General features: G+C 36.9%; 1 protein-coding gene across 1 annotated transcript in view; it reads left to right on the top strand.

Annotated features, from left to right (window-relative positions):
- The first annotated feature begins 6597 nt into the window (after positions 1-6597).
- ARAP2 (ArfGAP with RhoGAP domain, ankyrin repeat and PH domain 2) overlaps positions 6598-22287 on the top strand; it is a 103045-nt gene continuing 87355 nt past the window's right edge. The window contains exons 1-6 of the mRNA XM_053458355.1: positions 6598-6790; positions 8964-9738; positions 11837-11918; positions 20744-20823; positions 21339-21599; positions 22123-22192. Of these exons, the coding sequence (XP_053314330.1) occupies positions 9053-9738; positions 11837-11918; positions 20744-20823; positions 21339-21599; positions 22123-22192 (1179 nt within the window). The 5' untranslated portion in view covers positions 6598-6790; positions 8964-9052. The remainder of the gene's footprint in view (positions 6791-8963; positions 9739-11836; positions 11919-20743; positions 20824-21338; positions 21600-22122; positions 22193-22287) is intronic.

Here is a 22287-nt window from a genome sequence, read left to right as displayed (position 1 = left end):
TAAAACTGTTCCAAGCTTTCTGTAGTAGGTGAAGTAACAGGCTCACTGAGTTATTACAGACTCCCTGTTACCGCAGAAACCCAAGGAGTGGCTCTTAGTATACTGTACACAGAAATCAGAGATAACAGACCCACAGCAGTGCAGCAGATCGTTCTTTAGTGAATGGCATACGCTCTATTCATCTGTTTACCTTATTATTACAACACTGTTAAGTAGCTGGTCTAAAGCCGTTACAATAATTGAGTATATTTACCTTATCTATCAATACAAAGAAAACCTGACTAGGTAAAAGATATTGCATATTTTTTTATTAAGGATATATATATATATATATATATATATATACTGTGTGTATATATATACATATATATATATATATATATATATATATATATATATATATATATATATATACAGTATATATATATATATATATATATATATATATATATATATATATATATTTACTGTATATATTAAATAGGTAGCTTAGTTAATCTGGATAAATGTTTTGTTGCTACCCGAAAGCCTTAAAATTAGGTCCCTTTATTCTCAGTTTCTTATAAACTAGTTTTTAAAAGATGAGGAATATAAAACAAACAACCTATTTAATAAGGTTGTCCTAACTTGTTTTAAATTAATATTGTTTGTGAAAATACATTAATCCTTCCCTGGTTTATATCTAAATTAAAAACAAAAAGGTTGTACTTTTTCATCAATCAGACATTTGAAAAATGATTTATAGATGTTATCTCATTTATTTAAAGATGAAATCCCTACATGTTGATTTGAATCGTCTTCTACAAAAGAAAATCCTGAAAGCCATCTGTTTATAATTTCCCACAAACATGACACAGACTTTTATCTGTGTGTTTAATACATATTTGATCATTAACCTACAAACTGCTTGTTTTACATCAATAATTATCTCTTGATTTGTTTTTATTTTCAGGATATCAGTGAACCTTTCCAATGTGTCTATACATGTCCAAAAAGTATTTGCAGTTGTTGAACACCTGAGTGGGTACAAAGTAGATTTCATAAGTGAAAGCAAGTCCTGATCAGCCCTCTGGGCATTTAAATACGTAGATGTTAGAGCAAGAAGAGCTTTCTTCACCCTATGGGAATTATAATGTTCATGTAAATCCAACCAGTTATTTAAAGGTACCGTATTTGCTCGATTATAAGACGACCCTGATTATAAGACGACCCCCCAAAATCAAAATATTAATTTAGGAAAAAAACAAAAAGCCTGAATATAAGACTACCCTATAGGAAAAAAGTTTTACTAGTAAATATTAATTCATGTAAACAATTTTTCATATTTAATAAAAGCTATGATTGAGAAATATATATTTTTTATTTCCTTTTATTTGCCAACCTGCCCCCCAGTTATGCACATCTTCCCCCAGGCTTGCCACTCTGCCCCCAGAAATGCCTTATACCCCCCTATTTGCCACTCTGCCCCATGATGTGCCTTTTAACCCTCTATATGCCACTCTGCCTCCAGAAATGTCTTATACCCTCCTATATGCCACTGTGCCCCATGATATGCCTTTTAACCCCCTATATGCCCCTCTGCCCCATGATATGCCTTATACCCCTATATGCCACTCTGGCATATAGGGGGTTAAAAGGCATATCATGGGGCTGAGTGGCATATTGGGGGTTAAAATGCATTTCTGGAGAGGGGGGGGGTAGAGTTATGTGGGGACTGTGCTAGCTTCCTGTTTCCTGCTGCTAATAGCAGAGACGCCGCTCGCGATCAAAGCCCGGTAAGCAGCACGGCCGAAGCAGAATGAGGTCTGATTAGAAGACGACCTCGATTATAAGACGAGGGGTATTTTTCAGAGCATTTGCTCTGGAAAAAACCTCGTCTTATAATCGAGCAAATACGGTACTTTTTCTACTTAGATAATCAATTGCATACTTTAGCATGTTAAGTAAGTAAACCTTAGAAAATGAAAACTTAGAAAAGTTCTTGAACGGTTTAATAACTGGAAAACAACACTGAATCTGTTAAGAAGCTTTTTTTATGTTTCAATAGCAACAACCTATTGGAGCCTGTTTTTGTGTTTCATGATAACTTAACATTCCCTAAAAAACTATGAATAATGCTAAGTTTTTCATTAAAGTGTTATTTAGTAGCAAAAAGAGTGATTGTTTAAACTCTTAATGTGGTTTCAAAGTGTTCAACCGAATAACTAAAATGTACATTTCTGCCTACATACAGTATGTACAGAGGTATTGCTTTACCACTGATTTTGCTGTACATGCGCCCATACCACTAAAAATATTCAACGTTCTTAGCACTTTGACCATTGTCCCATTGATTGAGGAAAAACAAATGCAGTGTGTGTTCAATTAGAAGTTATCCAAAGGAATTAGAAAAATAAAATGATTATGAGACTTTAGCCTCTTTTAAAAAGTAAACTGTATTTAGCAACCGTTATCCCTCCCCAACCAAACTTTATTCAGGAGGCACTATACATACTTGTAGGTCTCGATCTCCGGCATCTAACTAGACTGCTAGATTCCTCCATCAGACATTCAGATAGAATTATTCATCACTCCAGAGAACACATTTCCACTGCTCCAGAATCCAGTGGCAGTGTGCTTCATATCACTCCAACTGACGCTTGGCATTGCACATTGCGATCTTCGGCTTGTGTGCAGCTGCTTGGCCATGGATACCCATTTCATGAAGCTCCCAAACCCCAGTGCATGTGCTGATGCTGCATCTAGAGCAGGGGTGTCCAAGTTTTTTCTGCAGTGGGCCACTTCATCGGAAATGTATGAGTGCGTGGGCCGCACTCATTTTTCAGAGAGAAAATATGGCATTTTAGCTTTATAATGCATATTAATACAGGGTTAATTTGGTGATAATGAAAAAAACTGTGGAAAAGTTTTTTTTGATCAACTTTTATATGTAATTCTTTTAATACTGAATTACTTAAACAGTAAAGCAAAGTCAGTCCACAAACCATTTAAAACAAGCTTAGCCAAATAAAAACTGCACAAGGCTGGAACACACTGCGGGTACAAGCTGGATTTAAACTGGTTGACGCACACTGGAGGCAGGGCCGGATTAAGAGCATCATGGGCCAGGTGCTGAGGATGTTGGTGGCCTTTTTATGGAAATAAATAAAATAGACAGAACTGCTCGCCATACATGTGTACTGGATAAAGATGATCAGCGCTCGGCAGATAACATAGGATAGAGTCTTATGTGATGGGACTGAGAGTACATCAGTACACTAAAGGATCATACACAGGATGCCTGAAGTCACAATTTAGTGCCACTAATCCTTTTCAATAAAATATGCAGATTGAAACAGAGTAAATAACACAAAACCTTTTACTCTCACTGATTTCTGGGCCTAGAAAGTTTTGTCCTCTGAAGTGACTACAAATTCAGGAGGGTGTTTTATCTCTGTATAAATACAAATTAGATAGTTCTATTTATTCCTGCAGTAAGTAAAATGCTAGAAAACAGATAACCAAATACACACCAGGACAGGTTCTGCCACACCGATACCCAAACACACACCAGGACAGGCTCTGCCACAGCGGCACCCAAACACACACCAGGACAGGCTCTGCCACAACGGCACCCAAACACACACACCATCAGGTGTTTCTTCTGGAAAAACCAAAGATTTAAAAATAGTATTGGCCCTTGCTTATCACACAGCAATTAATCCCTTCCTTGCCTCTATTCCTGACCTTATCCCAGGTGCCTACCATGGTATTTTCTGAGGAATGGAAGTAGTTTTAGGTCCTTGAGGGTGCCAGCCTGCAAACTCAGCACATGAATAAACTTTTAAAAACTTTAATACATCCTGAACAGACTTTGAAATTCCCTTTACCAACCACATTTTGAGGCTTTTCTGCTAATATCAGTAGAGAAAGAAGCCATGATGGAACTAAGCAACTAAAATATATTCAGTCATGGCTTCCAGAAGCAGCTTGCTACAAGAGGCGTTACTTGCTTAAAACTACTAGATGGCAGAACACCACAATACTGGCACATCTCCTAAACTGGTTTTTTTACGAGGCATTCCTACTTTGTGACGTGCCAAAGATATATTTTGACCTATATTTTTTATAGGTTGCAATACAGCTTAGAAAAATACTTTTTATTAGGGCATTTAAAAAAAAATGATTATTTAACAAATGTTCTGCACATGTTTTTTTAAAGAATAATTTGCAGAATGTTTAGCAAATCATTTTGCACATTTTAGTTCTCTTTTATTAGTAGAGTTACTACCAGTTACTTGTCTGTTTGGCACCCTGAAGACCCCGAATACATTTTGCAAACATTTGTGTTGATTAACGATAAATAATTAATTCATGCTGTACGGATTACCAATTAATTACCGTTCTTATGAAATGTTTGTGTTTTTCAAGGCTCATAATGTTCAAAAGTTTCGGTTGATTAATCCTCACTTCACATCATATTTTTTTTTTTGTTTGGGTAGGGGTGCAATGCAGTTAATATGGCCCTGGTCCCAAAACATTTTGTTTATATAAATAATGATGCTGCAAGCTGTTAGTGTACAGTATCAATGTTGGAAATTACAGGACTGACAATGCACATAGGTAACAGGAACTAACAGTATTGTAACTAGTAGACACAAGCTTATGGCATCATAACTGAATGCATAACATCTCCCTTTCTTAGTGAAAAGTTAAATTGAGACACAAGTGATGTAATCTCCTACAGGTTAAGTCTCTGTGGTGGTCGTGAGTGTCGCCCACTTGAGTATAGACCAGACCTGGTTGGGCAGGGAGTTGCTTAGCCCTGCTTGATGCTGCTGAGATAATACCTAGGTGAATTCTTGGCACGTGGCTACTGTATTTGCCCAGTGCTGTCGTCTAGTATAACACCTATTTATAATGAAGTCGGTCACACCAGTTGGGTTTTGTAAATCTGGCCACTCTTAGCCACATCTACACAATCTACTTCACTATCTTCATAGCTGATTCAAAGTTGCCGCTAGCTTGTGGAAGTCGTGGAGATGAAGACACAGAACTCAGATTCTGCAGTAAATCTTTTAATCAGAGATCACTTGATCTGGCTGGCCATAAAGCGCAGACTGCGCTTTACACCACTTGATTATGGTTTCAGCTGATACGTCTGGGAGCCGGTAAATTTCCCAAAGAGTCTGGGAAGCGGGCTACAATAAACAGGAACATTTGTCCAGCATAGTTGAATAACTTCATGTTGATCAGCCAAGGAAAAGAAGGTATGTCATGTATAGAACAATAGTTTATTTCTGTGGCATGTGTGCATATTCATTGCATGTGGGGCAACTGCGGACAAAGTCTTTAATTTCAGTTGGCATTTTGGGCAATTACAGTGTGTCTGTAGCAAGCCTCACTCACAATGTTTGAGTTTATGCGTGTTAGCATCTCCGGTCTCTTTATACATCTCCAGTCTCTTTGTGATTTCGGGATCTTTGTACAAGATGCTATTTTTTACACTAATTTCATCCCTGAATGGCCAATTCTCCTTCACAATTGCTAGGGCTGCATAGGGTCACCCACAGAACTATAAACTTTAGTTTTATCTCTCTCTCTGTGTGTGCTGTTTTAGTTAATGCAGCCGCTGGGCTATGACATTAAGATAATCTGGTTGATTGATCTGCTTATTGTATCGCTGATATACTTCTCAGGTCCTGGCTTGTAAACAACATTAAGATTGTAATGCTGCAATATAAGCATAATTCTTGCAAATGGCGATAAGTGGCTAATGATGACAGCTGCAACAATGTTCAAGGGACACAATCCAGTCCTGTCTAATACATATTTGCTGAAACTGTCTGCACAAAAGAAGCGTATAAAGGAAACAGTTTAATATATATATACTGTATAAGGTTCTTTTTATCTAGCTTATAATTGCAAAAAACACATAGTTTTCAGACAGTGACCCAAGATATTTAAATCAGAGAAACCCAGGGGGTAATTGCCCCCTGATCCCTGAACTAACTTCAGTTGTTCTACATAAGCATTTTATAAGCCATTTTTATGTTTCAGCATTCTGTATTACAGCACGTCGTAGCTTTGTTACTTTCAAACAATAAAACTGACCTTTGTACTTATTTGTATGCAATCTATCTAGGGCACGGCTTATTTCACTTTGCATTAAACAGTCAAAGTGCAACAAATATGTCCAATAGAACTTTCATTTCAAAATAGAAACAACAGGAAAAAATATAAATAAAATAAATATTCCACGTAGAAGTATGATTGTATGTACGTACATGTGTATGTTTGATAATAAAATAAAGAAATGGAACTAGCTGTATTTTAAAACAGATTGATACCTTTGAAGAAAATGGAATTTTTGTAACAATCAATATTTTAAAAGGACATAAATATATATATCTGGATAACACTTATAAATTGTGCATTTTGTGAAAAAAAAATAATTCCCGGCTGTCAGTGGTAAAAAGTTTATCACATATGACGACACAATTGTCTATATGCCTTTTAAAGTTTTTGCTTGCTGAAAATAAATTCCTTTCTTTTGACTCAGGTTCTGTGTTTGAAAAACTGGGTGTGACTTTCGGCTTACTTAGTAATCGAATATCTTTCAGTTTACTTCTTGTGTGAAAAAGTACGTGTGTGACAAGCTCCAAAGGGAAACCAACTGAGGCATCGGAATAAAACCCCAGAATCCATACTTGAGACACCTACAAGAAGCCCACCTGTGGAGCAAGTACGTAGCTGAATGACTCCGAGTATGAGGACATGTATGATGAAGACTTGTTTGGTTTCCTGTGATGTAAGAAATGTATTTAACTTTAAAATGGTCTTATCGCTAAAGAGGGGGTATGCAGGAGATATAAAAACATCAACTCCGGGATGAAGGAGTAACAACAGCTTCACCTGCAGCAGGGGCCGAACAGGTCCTATATGATTGATGCATAGTTAAATCAGTGAGAAGAGTTTCAAGGAATCCTCACATTATCTATGCATTATGAAGGGTCAACTGAGACCACACAGTAGAATCTCACTGGGGTTTGCTCTTCATGACGCATAGAGATAGCTTGGATTTTAAAAATTCAACAGCATTTTGTGTTGTTTTTGTGTAGTGTTCAAAGAGGAAGAAGAAGCTGCCTAGTAGGAAATGTCTTGTATATTATTGTTCAAAGTCAATTAGATAGGAGTCAAATGGGTTAATTGAATTGTAAGTATGTTTTGAAAAGAATTTGCTGTGCAATCCAAAAAGCTTCAAGAGGTATGAACATATTTATGCACAAGAGGTCGATTTGATATGAAAAATCATGGCATAAATTCTAAAAGCCTGAAATAAAAGATTGAGGAATATGGATGTTTTTTGCGTATCGTGACAAATGCCTTTCCGAGGTTTTTAAAGGGCCAAATAGGGACACATGTTTGGGGGGTTTGGTCGGAGGTTTGGCCATGGACAAAATGCTAATTAATTTCTAGCATGGTAAGCAGAAGTTGATGCGACAGTTTATGTTTTCTCAAAAGTTTTAATAAAATGTTATATTGTGTCATAAAATGTTATATTGTGTCTTTTAGCCATATTTAGCGATGTTACTAGTTCATAACCTAATATTTAGTTATAGATCTGATATATTCATCAGAGTATGTGGAGCAGTGTGTTTAAGTCAGAGGTGTTACTAGAGGTTAGGATTAGTTTTTAATAGGATTACGTACATGAATAAGTAAGCGTTTGGCAGGGTTTTATTGACTGATGGTTGTAGCAACTGAAAGAGAGAAAAAACCCGTTGTCTACACATATTATTTTGCGGACACAACGTATATATATATATACCCCAAGAAATCATTCAACAGTTGCCTAGCAAAACAGATTTTAAACTCATCTTGAATTACAGTTATCAAGAACCACAGAGCAGTTAGTTGTCAGGTTTCTTCCGAAACAAATAAGAACGCCCAGACATGTCTGGCCTGCCCCGATCAGTTATATTCTCAATACACAGAGAAAAATGAATGGCATGCAGAACATGTAAAGACGAATCTGCGATAAAAATCCATTAAATGCCAATAGTTGAAAAATAGTAGGAAGCCAAATTTACTTTGATTTGTATTGTTCTTTTCTCTCTTGTATACAAAAGTAAATACACCGATCTGCAATCAGCTTACAAAATGAAACCTGATATAATAATGCGGAAATTAAAAAAGGTCCAGAAGATTTCACCGTTAAAGGTCTGCGGCCATCATACGCATTTTCAAGCAGACGACAGCTGAGCGTCACATCTTTGTTTTACCTTTTTTCATTCAAACACATAGGTAGATAGATTCATGAGAATACCCATTATGCATTTGCTCTGCCCCACCATTCACTAGCTATTTGCCAGACATGAGCTGTGTTCTGTAAGGATTCTCACCTCTAGCCAGCTCCCGTGTGCACATGCGCATTACCCTCTGCCACTAATTCCAATGGGAGCCCCTTCCAGCCCCCAATTACCTCTATTGCCACTTGTTCAGCAGATACTGTCCTTTAGTATGTGGTAGGATACACACAGCTGCACACTTGCATTCCATACACACATTACTATTTATTGTTTTATATAGCGCCATCAAATTCCGTAGCGCTGTACAATGGGTTACGTTGTATGCCTTTAGAGAGAATAACAGCTGAGATGCAATTGGCAGCCATGGTTCTACCCTGGGTCAGCTTCCAACCAACATAGGCTACTAACTGAAATGTAATATTTGTAATATGATTGGCAGAAGTGACAGATCCACTTTAGGTACGGAAAAATGTATTCTTTTAACAAAGGTGAGGTTACACAGTGATGATACTTGTGTACATGTATGCTTCATAGGGATGTGTCAGGTTTAGTAGTTTTGGAAGCATACATGCAATCACAACTTGACCTTAATTTAATATCCTTAGAGTAATTTTAATGCCATATAATATTGTAATCATACGTTAGCTCAGATATCACATTTTTATTTTTCAGGCATCGTGTTTGATTTAAACGACTGAGCTTCTCTTCAATTATAATGCAATTTGCCTTATGAAGAGTTATGGAATGATCATAATTTCATTATGACTTCATGCAATGAAAATAAATATGATGTTGGACAGATGTTATCTGATATTCATTTACATACGTATCAGTCAATTTTCCAAGCATATGGCTACCAAACTGTTTTTGATTGTGAAAAATTAAATCATAAAACTCTACAGGAAATTGGAATAACTCTTACTGGACACCGAAAGCGAATTCTTAATAAAATACAGAGCGTATTGGGCAACGAATCTGGAAATACTGAATGTGATATTGAAACCGAAGAAAAAACAACATGCATTTTAGCATCAGAAAGGGCAGATTCTAAAAAACAAAATGGGAAAATAATTAATGTTTCCTTAGCCTTGACAGAGCAGCATGAGAGTTCTACAAAAGAAGAACATTGCTCAGAAGGAGTCCTAGAAATAACAAAAATAATAGATCCTTCTGTCCAACCAGGATTTACATATGATTATTTGGACAAACAGCAACTTACAAGCGCTGCTACAAACTATTCTGACTGTATACCGGGTAATAATGATCAAGATGGCTTGGAGGATGAAAGTTTTTTTGAGTTTCAAGGACCTATGGTTGAAAATGAGTTGTACAGCAAAACAACAGATGATTCTTCACACAAGCATTCCATTACTAGTGTTCCATCTCGATCCTTTATACTAAGAAACAGACCTGTACCTGAGTTACCTCGTGTTGCGAATGAACATAGGTAAGCATTATGTGCACATTCTTACACATTTACACATTGCGTTATAGCTATGAGTCAGAGGCCGTGAAATAAAATCTGAGATGGGTCTTCTCAGAGCTGAGGTTTTCAAGGATCTCTGTGTGTAAACAGTTCAAAAAAAAAATGTTATCTCTTTTTTTTATGTTTCAATTTGGTGACATTCTTTGAAAGGCAAATCAGTCACATTAGAGAAACGCTAGGTGAGGTCACGCCTGAGAAGTAGCACAGAGTGGAAATTTAGACATAGCCTTGAGTGCCAGAAACAGCCGAGCCTGAAAATACAGATTAGCAGATAACAGGAAGTTTACATTTATGGTGTTTTCACCTTTACAGAGACTATGTGGTTTATTTAAAAATGCAAATTTCATAATGCAATCTAAGAACCCAGTGTAGACAATGTCCAGATTTGCCGGGGTGGGATTGCATACCTCCAACATTATCCCAAATTCCTTTTTTTCCTCTCATTTTTTATTCTAATGCCCCTCTTTTTTGTCCATCTTTTCTCTCCTAATTTCTCTCTTTTCCAGGCACACAGAATGTTTGCTGGTTATGTGTGGACAGTGTCCTACAGCCCTAACAATGTGTAGACAACATTAGAACATATGTTTATAAAAAACTGTGAAAATAAAATATACTTTTCCTTCTTCTAAGTGCCTTTCTAACTTACATAAACTAACATAACAAGTCTACTTAAAGCCCTTTGTCCTGAGCCACAATTCCACCCCTAAAGAAAAGTGTCCCATGTAGGGAGGTATGGAATTGTGTAAGCTAATCATGATGTGATGGAGCACTGTGTTGTACTTAATAACTAACCAAAGCCTTTATTGGGATACAGAAAAAAACCCTTATATAAACCTTATATTATATCTGAACATGTGCAGTAGGATCAGCCCTTAACTGAACCATCCATAGTACCGGTATATACTGGTAATGGAGTTCGGATAGAATAATTTCACTTCTCTCACATCCTTGGTACATCTAAGCCTTTTATTGGGGTGTATTAATGATGATGTATTATAAATTATGTATTTCCTAAAGAATATTGTGTTTCTTTTTTTTTTAAATTGCATATATATATATATATATATATATATATATTTACATAATAGTATATATTTCAGTCTATATTTTGCTAGTCATGACTTCTTGATTCCTACCTTAATCTTGTTTCACTCTTGGGCAACAAAGTATCAATCTCATCAGGAAATGACACATGGAAACAGTTATGAAATATCGTGAATGCACGACGTTTGCTATAATGTAGGAATGCCACAAGATAATTCATTCACGTGGCAAAAATATTACCGCTATGTTTCAGGATATTAAAAGTAAGGTTTGCACAGTTGCTATTTTAAGAGATTAATAGAAAAATAAAAGTGAAGTTACCAGTTGATGCTCCTTCAATCTGCTCTTCACTGTAGACTATGTCTTAGAAGCTGACTGTGTCCATAACGAGCAGTAAGATTCTCACTGCCAATATTAATCTCTTAAGAACATTTTATAAACCTTACTTTAATGAACAGTAAGCATTGCTTAATCATTTCTTAAGAGCAAAAATCCCTTGCTACTTTAAGCAATAAGTTGAATCATTCCATTTCAATAAGTTAACACAGCATTATGACAGGCCCATTCTAGTAATTGTGCTTCATGGAGGGCTCTACTTGGCTTGAGTAATATATAGTAAATGAAGTGATATGAAACCACAACAAACTACTTCTTGCTTAATGAAGAAACACCAAAAAATAAAAAAGCAAACTGTTACACCTTTCTTCTCACCAGGCACAACATGACTTTTAAATACCTTTACCTGTTCAACAGTGCATGTAGGGAGAAAATACAACATTAAGTGTGGTTTGCTAGATCTTTCAGTGTCTAAGGTATACTTTTCTTCTGAATAATAATAATAATAGTAATAATAATAATAACTATTATTATTATTATTATTATTTATTTATCTTATTCTACTTTGGGTTCATTACACTTTGGTTATGGGACATATTCTATATTGAAATTTATATCAGTTTCATTTATCTATTGTTTTTGTTGTTTTTTAATTGAATCCTGTAACCCTGAACAAAAGAAATACTCATACCGGAGAAGAAAACATGTACCCAATCTCACCATATGAAGAAACTTTTTTCAACAGTTCAGAATTAACAACTGTAAGTATAAATTATATTGTCTGTATGTAGATGGTATATAAATATGACATGTTTCACATGGTGGGAAAATTCAAACCACTATGATGCTACTATGATGCTATTAAAGCCTACTGTCATAAAAATAAAGGTCTATTTAAAAAAAAAAACAAAAAAAATAAAGTTTCAAGTTTTACAAAAAATGAAGAGCTTATCCACTCCCATTATGCAGTCGATGTACTAAAACAGAAGAAGGAACTGCAACATTTATGTATGTGCTGCTCACTACTACTACTCACTACTACTCATCCTCCACCTGTGTTGAACTAACTAACTAATTTAGTTTGATGGATAGATAGATGATAGATAGATAGATAGATAGATAGATAGATAGATAGATCAATCGATCAGGGATCTTTGTATGTAGAAATTTTGAAATGTAAATCAGACCATTTTTAAGGGGACAGTCCTGGGTTTTGATCACTGATACATGGGCCAGTTGACCTGAATCACAGCTCCCACGTGGCTTACTTGCGTCACATTGGAAAGGTTGAACAAAACCCCTTATATTTTTACACAAATAGCTATAAAGTCACATAAAAACTTTAAGTAAAGCCCTATCCCTGACCATAACTTCCTCTTTGACCTTCAAAATGATGGGAGGTGTGGATTGAATGTGAATTTTAGACATTTTGTAGTAAGTTTTAAATTATATTTCCAAGCTGTCTCTGTTGGCTGTGAGGTTCACAGTCCAGTAGATGAGCCACATAATTCTTTTATGGTCGCTCTACAGTATATGCATAACGCATTAATTATCTTGAAATGATAATTACTGTCTGCCCATCATAATTATTGATAAACATGTAGGAAATTGAACATATTTACAGCTGAATCTGATTTATACTTTCATTACTGAAATATCTAATTTGAAAATTAAATTCATGAACACCACAAGACACTCAGAAAAGGAAGGGAAAAAAATCAATACACTCATATATACTGCATTCTACAAGACTATATATGTCAGGAAGCATTACGAGATATTATCTCAATATTTAATGAGGTTGTAGATAGTACAAGTTTATTAATAAATAAACTTTTTATTTTCTCTCGCTTCAACTAACAGACAAAACGCTGGTTACCATCTCTGACTGACTACACTAGTACTTTCTACTACTTACCTGCTTTTTTCTTCCAAATGACCCTCAGGCAAAGATTTAGGAAGTTATTTCTTAAAGGTTTAAGTGTATGAAGTAACTGATATAAAAGTAATACATTTCTGTCAGTGTTCTTCCTGATCAGCGAGAAGCCCATTTTCTGAACTGAACGAAAGATATTGAGATCTGAAAAATTAATCACCTTGTCACTGGGTTTCAAAGAAAGTTTGACTGGGTTGTTCAAGTCATTACTGCTTCTCACAAACGATTTCAAAGACCCTTCATTGTCTTCTGTGAAGCTGCGCGGTAGCAAGACGTGACAGCTTTCTTAACTTATTTTCTTATTGAGCTGACTTTTATATTCTATAGAGACTCTAATTTTGAATGCCTTTAATGTCCTGGAAATAGTCTTAAGCAGTGGACTGAGTTCATGTTTGTTTTAAAGTCTGTGGGAGTAACAGGGAGTTCTAGCCAACATTTACCTTTTGCGATATCTGTGTACGTGCTACATTAGTATGTACAAAGAAACATGGCTTTAGTCGCACTATTTGCTATTTACTATTTAGGCAGGTATGAAAAAAATACTATCAAATATTAATGCTTTCCAAAATAGAAAATTCTAATTTAAATCAATATTTGGTGTGACCACTCTTTGCCTTCAAAACAGCATTAATTCTTCTAGGTACACTTGCACAAAATCAAGGATTTTGTAGCCGTATAATTGCATTAAACAATTATACAAAACAGGTACTAACTATCTTTACCATATTATAGGATTGTAGGGAAAACTAGGTGAGTTTGCTGAAAAGAGAGTTTATAGAAACATAGAAACATAGAAAGTGACGGCAGATAAGAACCAGAAGGCCCATCCAGTCTGCCCAACCTCTGAGTACTCTCCTTTAGTACTTGCCCTTATCCTATATCTAGCTTGGCATTATGCCTATCCCATGCTTGCTTAAATGACTTTACTGTATTAACATCTACCACTTCCACTGGGAGGCTATTCCATGCGTCCACTACCCTTTCCGTAAAGTAATATTTTCTGATGTTACCATTAAACCTTTGCCCCTCTAGTTTATGCTTGTGTCCTCTTGTTGTGGTTTTATTTCTCCTTTTAAATAAACTTTCTTCCTTTACTTTGTTGATTCCCTTTAAGTATTTAAATGTTTCTATCATATCCCCCCTGTCCCGTCTTTTTTCCAGGCTATATAGGTTAAGATCCTTTAACCTGTCCGGGTAAGGTTTATTTTGTAATTCATAAACCATTTTAGTAGCCCTTCTCTGCACTTTCTCCAACATATCTATATCCTTCTGGAGATATGGTCTCCAGTACTGTACACAATACTCCAAGTGAGGTCTCACCAGTGATCTGTACAGCGGCATGAGCTCTTCCCTCTTTCTACTGCTAATACCTCTCGCTATACAACCAAGCATTCTGCTAGCATTACCTGCTGCTCTACTGCATTGTCTACCTACCTTTAAATCCTCAGAAATAATTACCCCTAAATCCCTTTCCTCACACGTTGAGGTTAGGACAGTACCAAATAGTCTATACTCTGCCCTTGGGTTTTTATGCCCCAGGTGCATTACTTTGCATTTATCCACGTTAAATGCCAATTGCCACAGCTCTGACCATTTTTCCAGCTTACCTAGATCGTTTGCCATTTAGCTTCTTCCTCCAGGAACATCAACCCTGTTGCAAATTTTTGTGTCGTCGGCAAATAAACATACCTTTCCATCAACACCATCTGCAATATCACTAATGAAAATATTAAAGAGAATGGGTCCAAGTACAGATCCCTGAGGTATCCCACTGGTAACAAGACCTTGTTCTGAATATACGCCATTGACTACAACCCTCTGTTTTCTGTCACTCAGCCACTCCTTAATCCATTCAACAACATTGGGATCTAAACCCAGAGATTGCAGTTTATTTATAAGTCTTCTATGTGGGACAGTGTCAAAGGCCTTACTGAAATCCAGATACGCAATGTCTACTGCACCACCTTGATCAATTACTTTAGTCACCCAATCAAAAAAATCAATAAGATTTGTTTGGCAAGATCTTCCTGAGGAAAACCCATGTTGTTTTTGATCTTGAAAGCCATGTGACTTCAGATGTTCAACAATCCTTTCCTTTAACATGGTTTCCATTAATTTTCCCACTACAGATGTAAGACTAACTGGCCTGTAGTTGCCCGACTCCTCCCTACTGCCTTTTTTGTGTATAGGCACAACATTCGCTACTTTCCAATCCCCAGGGACAACTCCCGTTACCAATGATTCGTTAAATATATCAGTTAACGGTTTTGCTAGTACACCCCCAAGCTCTTTTAATAACTTGGGGTGTATCCCATCAGGCCCCATCGACTTATTTGTCTTTACCTTAGACAACTGAAGTAAAACCTCCGCCTCGATAAACTCACATATTTCAAATGATTCAGTCTTTTTTCCCAACTGAGGTCCCATTCCATCATTCTCATCTGTAAAAACTGAACAGAAATATTCGTTGAGGCAGTCAGCTAAACCTTTATCCTCTTCTACATATATGCCTTTTGTTTTTAGTCTAACTAATCCTTGTTTAACTTTCCTTTTCTCATTTATATATCTAAAAAATGTTTTATCTCCATTTTTTACTGATAGGGCAATTCGCTCTTCTGCCTGTGATTTGGCAGTTTTTATAACTTTCTTTGCCTCTTTCTGCCTAATTTTATAGATCTGTCTATCTTCCTCACTTTGGGTATTTTTGTATCTACTAAAGGCTAACTTCTTGTCTTTCACGATTTTGGCCACTTCTGCAGAGTACCACAGCGGTTTCCTTAATTTTTTACTCTTACTGACCAACCTAATACAATTTTCTGTTATCTTCCATAAAACAGCTTTTACAAAATCCCATTTCTCCTGAACACCATTTAAATTGTGCCAGTCTGATAATGACTCCTCTATACATTTTCTCATTTTAGAAAAGTCAGCTTTTCTAAAATCTAAAACTTTTGTTTTTGTGTGGTGTGACTCAGTCACTGTTCGTATATTAAACCACACAGACTGATGATCACTAGATCCCAAACTTTCACCTACAGAAATATCTGTTAACAAATCTCCATTTGTGAACACTAAATCCAATGTGGCCTCCTTACGAGTTGGTTCCTCAACCACCTGTTTTAAAGATAATCCCAATAAGGAGTTTAGAATATCCGCACTCCTGGTACAACCAGCTACTTTCGTTTTCCAGTTCACATCAGGGAGATTAAAGTCACCCATGATTATAACATCCCCCTTCACTGTCATTTTAGCTATTTCCTCCACTAGTAGATTATCGAGTTCTTCTACTTGTCCTGGGGGTCTATAAATCACACCTATGCGAGTTACTTTACTTTTGCCAAATTGTACTGTAACCCAAACCGACTCTAAGTTCTCTTCACCAACTTGTATTAAGTTAGATTTTATGTTATTTTTCACATATAGGGCCACCCCTCCCCCTTTCCTGCCCTTTCTATCTTTTCTATATAAAGAGTACCCCGGTATTGATATGTCCCAGTCATTTTTCTCATTATACCATGTCTCGGTAACAGCCACTATATCAACATTCTCAGTTGCCACAACTGTTACAAGTTCATGGATCTTATTCCCTAAACTGCGAGCATTTGTAGACATGACCTTCAGCTTGTCATTTAACACCGATGCTGCAATCACTTTCTGTCCTTGCTTTGGGGGGCAAAACATATGCTTCTCCCTATTATCTTTATAGACCAAGCCCCCAGATCCACCCACCTGGTTACTAAGTAAATCGCCTTCCCTTTCTATACTGTCTAACCCGGTATTTATTCCCTCCCCCCCCATTCCTAGTTTAAAATCTCCTCCAACCGTCTAACCATTCTCTCCCCAAGCACATTGGACCCTCTTGCATTTAGGTGCAATCCATCACGACTATAGAGATTGTACCCCAAAGCAAAATCAGCCCAGTGCTCTAAGAACCCAAAGCCCTCCTTCTTACACCAAGACTTCAGCCATGCATTTAGCTGCCTAATCTCCCGCTGCCTTTCTGGTGTAGCGCATGGCACAGGTAGTATCTCTGAGAATACTACCTTGGAGGTCCTTTTCTTAATCTTACTACCCAAGTCCCTAAAATTATCTTTTAGGACACTCCATCTTCCTCTTGCTAGGTCATTGGTGCCAATGTGCACCAAGACAGCTGGATCCTCACCAGCCCCTCCCAATAATCTATCCACTCTGTCCGCAACATGCCGAACCCGGGCACCCGGGAGACAGCAAACCATTCGGTTGCTGCGATCAGAGCTACAGATTACCCTGTCTGTTTTCCTGATTATTGAATCCCCTACCACCACAACCTGCCTGGGCTTTCCTTCCTTTCGGATCCCCTGCACATTGGATGAGCTGCTCTCCCGGCTGTTAGGGAGAACAGCTTTTTCCGCAAAGCCTACCTCTGAGTCTGCCTCCCCAACATGCTCACTTAAAAGGGCAAATTTGTTGGGAGGGAGAGACTCTGGGCTGGCTTGCCTCTTCCTCTTCCCTTCCCCACTGCAACCACGTCTTACTGTCACCCAGCTATGTGCCTGACTCCCTTCTGACTGATCTCCTCCCTCATTGCTAGGGGCCCCATCTAAACTTTGCTCAGTGAGCAACAGACTCCTCTCAAGATTGTCAATCTCTCTCAGTGTTTCAATGTGCCTCTTAAGAGCACCAACCTCAGCTTCCAGAGAGACCAATTGATCACACTTACCACAGCGATATGGACCCAGGAACTGCTGTTCCAAGCATGCATACATATGGCATGATGTGCACTCTCCAAATCTCCAAGCTTGCTCATTCTTTATAAAGGGACGCGAGTATAGAATTTAAACAGTTGCTTTATGTCACTTACCCTCCTTGCTCTTGCACTCTTGTGTTGCACTAACTGCTGTGGTGCACAAACTGGTCACTTACAGAAAGCAAGTCACTTAGAAAATGCAAGCCCCTTACAGTGAGCAAGCTGTGAGTTTAACCACTTCCTTATATACAGAGCAACACAGTTAATTGATTATAAACCCCACCCTTAACTAATTACACTATAGAAAATGGGAGAGAGAAAAAAAAACCAAACAGTTAATGCAAAACACAGTTTTTTTTTTGTTTTTTTTTTTGTTTTTTACCACAAACCCTTCAACCCTCTTGTTGCTGGTTGAGATACAAACCCACTGTTGGTATACTTATAATACCACTTCTCTGCCGCTGCTGTGGTGCACAAACAAACTGGTCACTTACAGAAAGCAAGTCACTTAGAAAATGCAAGCCCCTTACAGTTTAATGTCAAAAGTTATACACAGGGCAAGACTGAGCACAGCAACAAGACACAAGGTAGTTACACCGCATCAGCAAGGTCACTCCCAGGCAATTTCAAGGGAAACAGGGGTTTCCAGCCATTTCTTGAAGAAGCACAAGGCCAAGCGACTCAACTATTCACGAAAACACAGGAACTGGGGTGCAGAGAAATGGCAGCAAGGGCTCTGGACTGATGGAGAATGTTTGCAGGCAACAGTAAAGCATGGTGCAGGTTTCATACATGTTTGGGGCTGCATTTCTGCAAATGGAGTTGGGAATCTGGTCAGAATTAATAGTCTCCTCAATGCAAAGAAGTACAGGCAGATACTGATCCATCATGCAATAGCACCAGCTAGGCATCTGAGTGGCCCCAAATGTATTCTACAGCATGACAACGACCCCAAACATACAGCCAAAGTCATTAAGAACTGTCTTCAGTGTAAAAAATAACAAGGAGCCCTGGAAGTGATGGTATGACCCACACAGAGTCCTGATCTCATCATCATTAAATCTGCCTGGGATGACATGAAGAAAGAAAAGCAACTGAGACTGCCTAAAGTCCACAGAAGAATATATATATATATATATATATATATATATATATATATATATTAACATACATACCCTATTACTGTGCTTTTACACTCGGTATATGAGTGTATATAAATAGTCATCACTAAACTTTCATCAGTTGTAAAATATAACAATGGTCATATGGAAAAAAGGAACTACAGCTTATAAACTGAGCAGAAAGACTTCAGGAAACATATTATAGAAAAAAAAGTGTCTACAGTGAGTCTCCTGGTAAAGCCCTGATTCCCTGGGTCTCCAGGTCAGTTTCTTCATTTGGCTTCATCCACTCCATGCCCACTTTCCTTCCATTGTCAGCAAAAGGCTGCCTGAGGCTAGCTCTGCCCCTTCATGAAGCAAATCCCCCAGCAGAGGAAACTCCCAGGCATTCATATAAATATAGGAGATCAAGAACATAACAAAGTATCAAAAGATCAACATGACTGACTTTACTCTTATTAAATTATTGCTTTTAGGGAAATTAAAACTGGGTTTATACTTTTCTGTTTGCGTTTATGGTTTTACTTAAATCTTGTGTTATACTTTAATGTCTTGCTTTTGGTGACGCGTGGATATAACTCTAGTGGTGCTTGGGAAAAGCGATAGTTAAACCAAATGAATGCATTATGGGTATCCCATTATAGAACAATGCAGCACCAGTGACACCACTGTCCACCCCCAATACTCTAGTCTGATGTCATTTGTTCAAATGATGTTAGGAGTGGTGACATCAGCAGGTGCATGCACAACTGGCAGACAGAACCTGACCAAGCCACAAACATTACTTTATAAAAGTTAATATAAAGGGACTGTTTGTTACAGGGGTTTTAACTTATCATGCCCTCTTTTAGAGACTTCCCTTTCACTTAATGAGTATATTAACATTATTATTATTATTATCAGTAAGCAGATTAACTCACTAATGTAGCCCTTAAACTCACATTCCAAACAGAATGTAGGACATTAAAAAAGGTGCTAACGTAGTGTCAGCTACATTGGTAGAGCCGGTCTCAAAGGAGGATTGGATTGGGAGATAGTTCAGTGAACTCTGAGCTTTGTTAAAGTCGTACGTTTTAAAGTTTTGAAATCTAAGGAAGAGGTAGAGAACAAAACAGATCAAGGATTGTCTTTTATTATATCTTCAGTTTGAGAAATCTGACCCTACAGGCTTTAAAAAAATGTCTTCTTGTTTTTTTGTAAAGTAAAAAAATATAGGGGAAAAGGGCAAAATTTTTATTTAAAGACCCATTAATAAGGTTTTATGAGTCCAGTTTTTAATAAAATTAAAAAATAAATATATAATTTACAGTGCGATGCCACAATGAATAGTAAATTCCACAATGTTGTCTTGGGCTAGTTAAGATGCTACACCTGCAGTTAAAAGAATCTAAGACAAGACATGTAGCGTTTGTAATTTTGTGTCATGCAGTTTAACTTTAAGTATACATTCAATTTAATGGAAAAGAAAATAAGGAATCTCATGTAAAATTACTACATATGATGACCTCAGGAAAGCACCAAACATATATGCTGCTTGATATTTCCAACTGTATTTTAACCTTACGGTCATTTTCCAGACACCCAGACAAAAAAAAGAAAAAAATAATAATTATCAAAACTAACTTTCCACCACATTTCATCCTTTTGACCTCTTGATCTGATGAAAGCAGTGAAGATGTTTGTTTTCTCTCCACAAAGTCATAAACAATATGCAGATTCTACTTCCTTATACCAGAGTCCAAACATGTTTTAGATGGTAGAATAAACACAAAGTATTTGCCTATTTTGTGTTTATTTTTCAAGGAATTCTACGAAGCGGATACCATTTTGACCACGGCAAGAAAAAATGAAGTAAATGAGGAAGACTCTGAAATCAATGCAAGGTAATACTGAGCTTCTTTTGTTATTAGTCATAACATATAATGTGCGCATGATCACATATTTTAGAAAAAGATAAACTAACTCATACAGTATATTAGTATTCATAAATTATCCCTGTGTTTGATGGGCAGCCGTATATGGTCCAGATTAGATCTATGTTCGTCTGCACACCATGACACAACTTGATACATGGATCACTGTTGAAAAAATTGCATTTGTTCCGAAGGCAATCATAGCTACTGGCTGTCTAGCATAACAAGCATTTTGAGCAGCATTTAAAACTGGACTGGATCCTTTCTGTGCTCCTAATATTAGCTTTCTATGAAATTATTATGCATTGGATAGCACATACAGTAATAATGCTCCCCGAGCATGTTTTCTAGATGGGCATGTTTTTTAATGGCTGTTGTATAAACAGGTTTTATAGCCAGGTCTTAACCCTTGGCTGATTGCTGATACCATTTTATTGACTATGTGGTTGTAAGGGAATATGTTTTTGTTATTTTTTTATTCACAGCACAACATCGTCACATAACGATTCCATGCTACCTCAAGACAACTCAGAAGAGTCCTTGTATTCCACAATGGAAGAATGCTCTCGTGAGTTGGGATTGAATGTAACTGAGAACCTAAAAGGGCAATCTCCCACCACAACCAGTACCAAGCAGGGCAATGTCAGCTTACATCAAGAGGATTCCATTTCACCGTATGCCTGCTTTTATGGACCACCAATAAATAAAGCAGGATGGTTAGATAAACTTTCACGTCATCGGCATCGGTAAGGTCAACACTGGTACCACATGCATTATTTTTGTTTTCCGCACTCTGAGGCCTTTCCTTTGCGTTATTTTATTTCCTACTAACCTTGCATCATAAGACTTCTCACATATTCACTGCATTATATTTTTCTATTATGTCAAAGGAAATTATACTTCCACTTTCCAAAGTAATTTAATTCATCCCACTTACCTTCCAATATTACTATCAACCACGTTTTCCAATAACATCTACAAAGTCATTATCATTAACATACAACTTGCAGAAACCTGCTGGTTTAAAGAAGAAATCCGGTGTAAATCAGTATGCTGGTCACCGATAGGCTTAAATGATCTAACGGTTACTTACTGTGTGATCGAATGGTGTTATGGTGTGGTTGCAAAGTTCCTACAACGGAATGAGCATATTTTTGTGAATAATATTCTTGGAATTGTAATCACAATGCCCATTTATATTGATAAAGTCAGAAAAAAAAACAGAACTTGACTTAAAGGTATTATACAATGTGTTATTGTTAATTTCAGAACATATATGTTTCAAAAGCGCTGGGTAAAACTGGAAGGAGAAAATATTTCCTACTACAATACTGACAAGGTAAGAGTATAAGAAAACTACTCATTAAAACGGATTAAATCATCTAAGTGTCTCAGTCTGGGTTACATTCATGTTTTCATTCATATAGGATTTTG

The sequence above is a fragment of the Spea bombifrons genome, chromosome 1 (assembly GCF_027358695.1).
Source record: "Spea bombifrons isolate aSpeBom1 chromosome 1, aSpeBom1.2.pri, whole genome shotgun sequence".
Classification (NCBI taxonomy): Eukaryota; Metazoa; Chordata; class Amphibia; order Anura; family Pelobatidae; genus Spea; species Spea bombifrons.
This window is presented reverse-complemented; position numbering and strand designations above follow the sequence as displayed.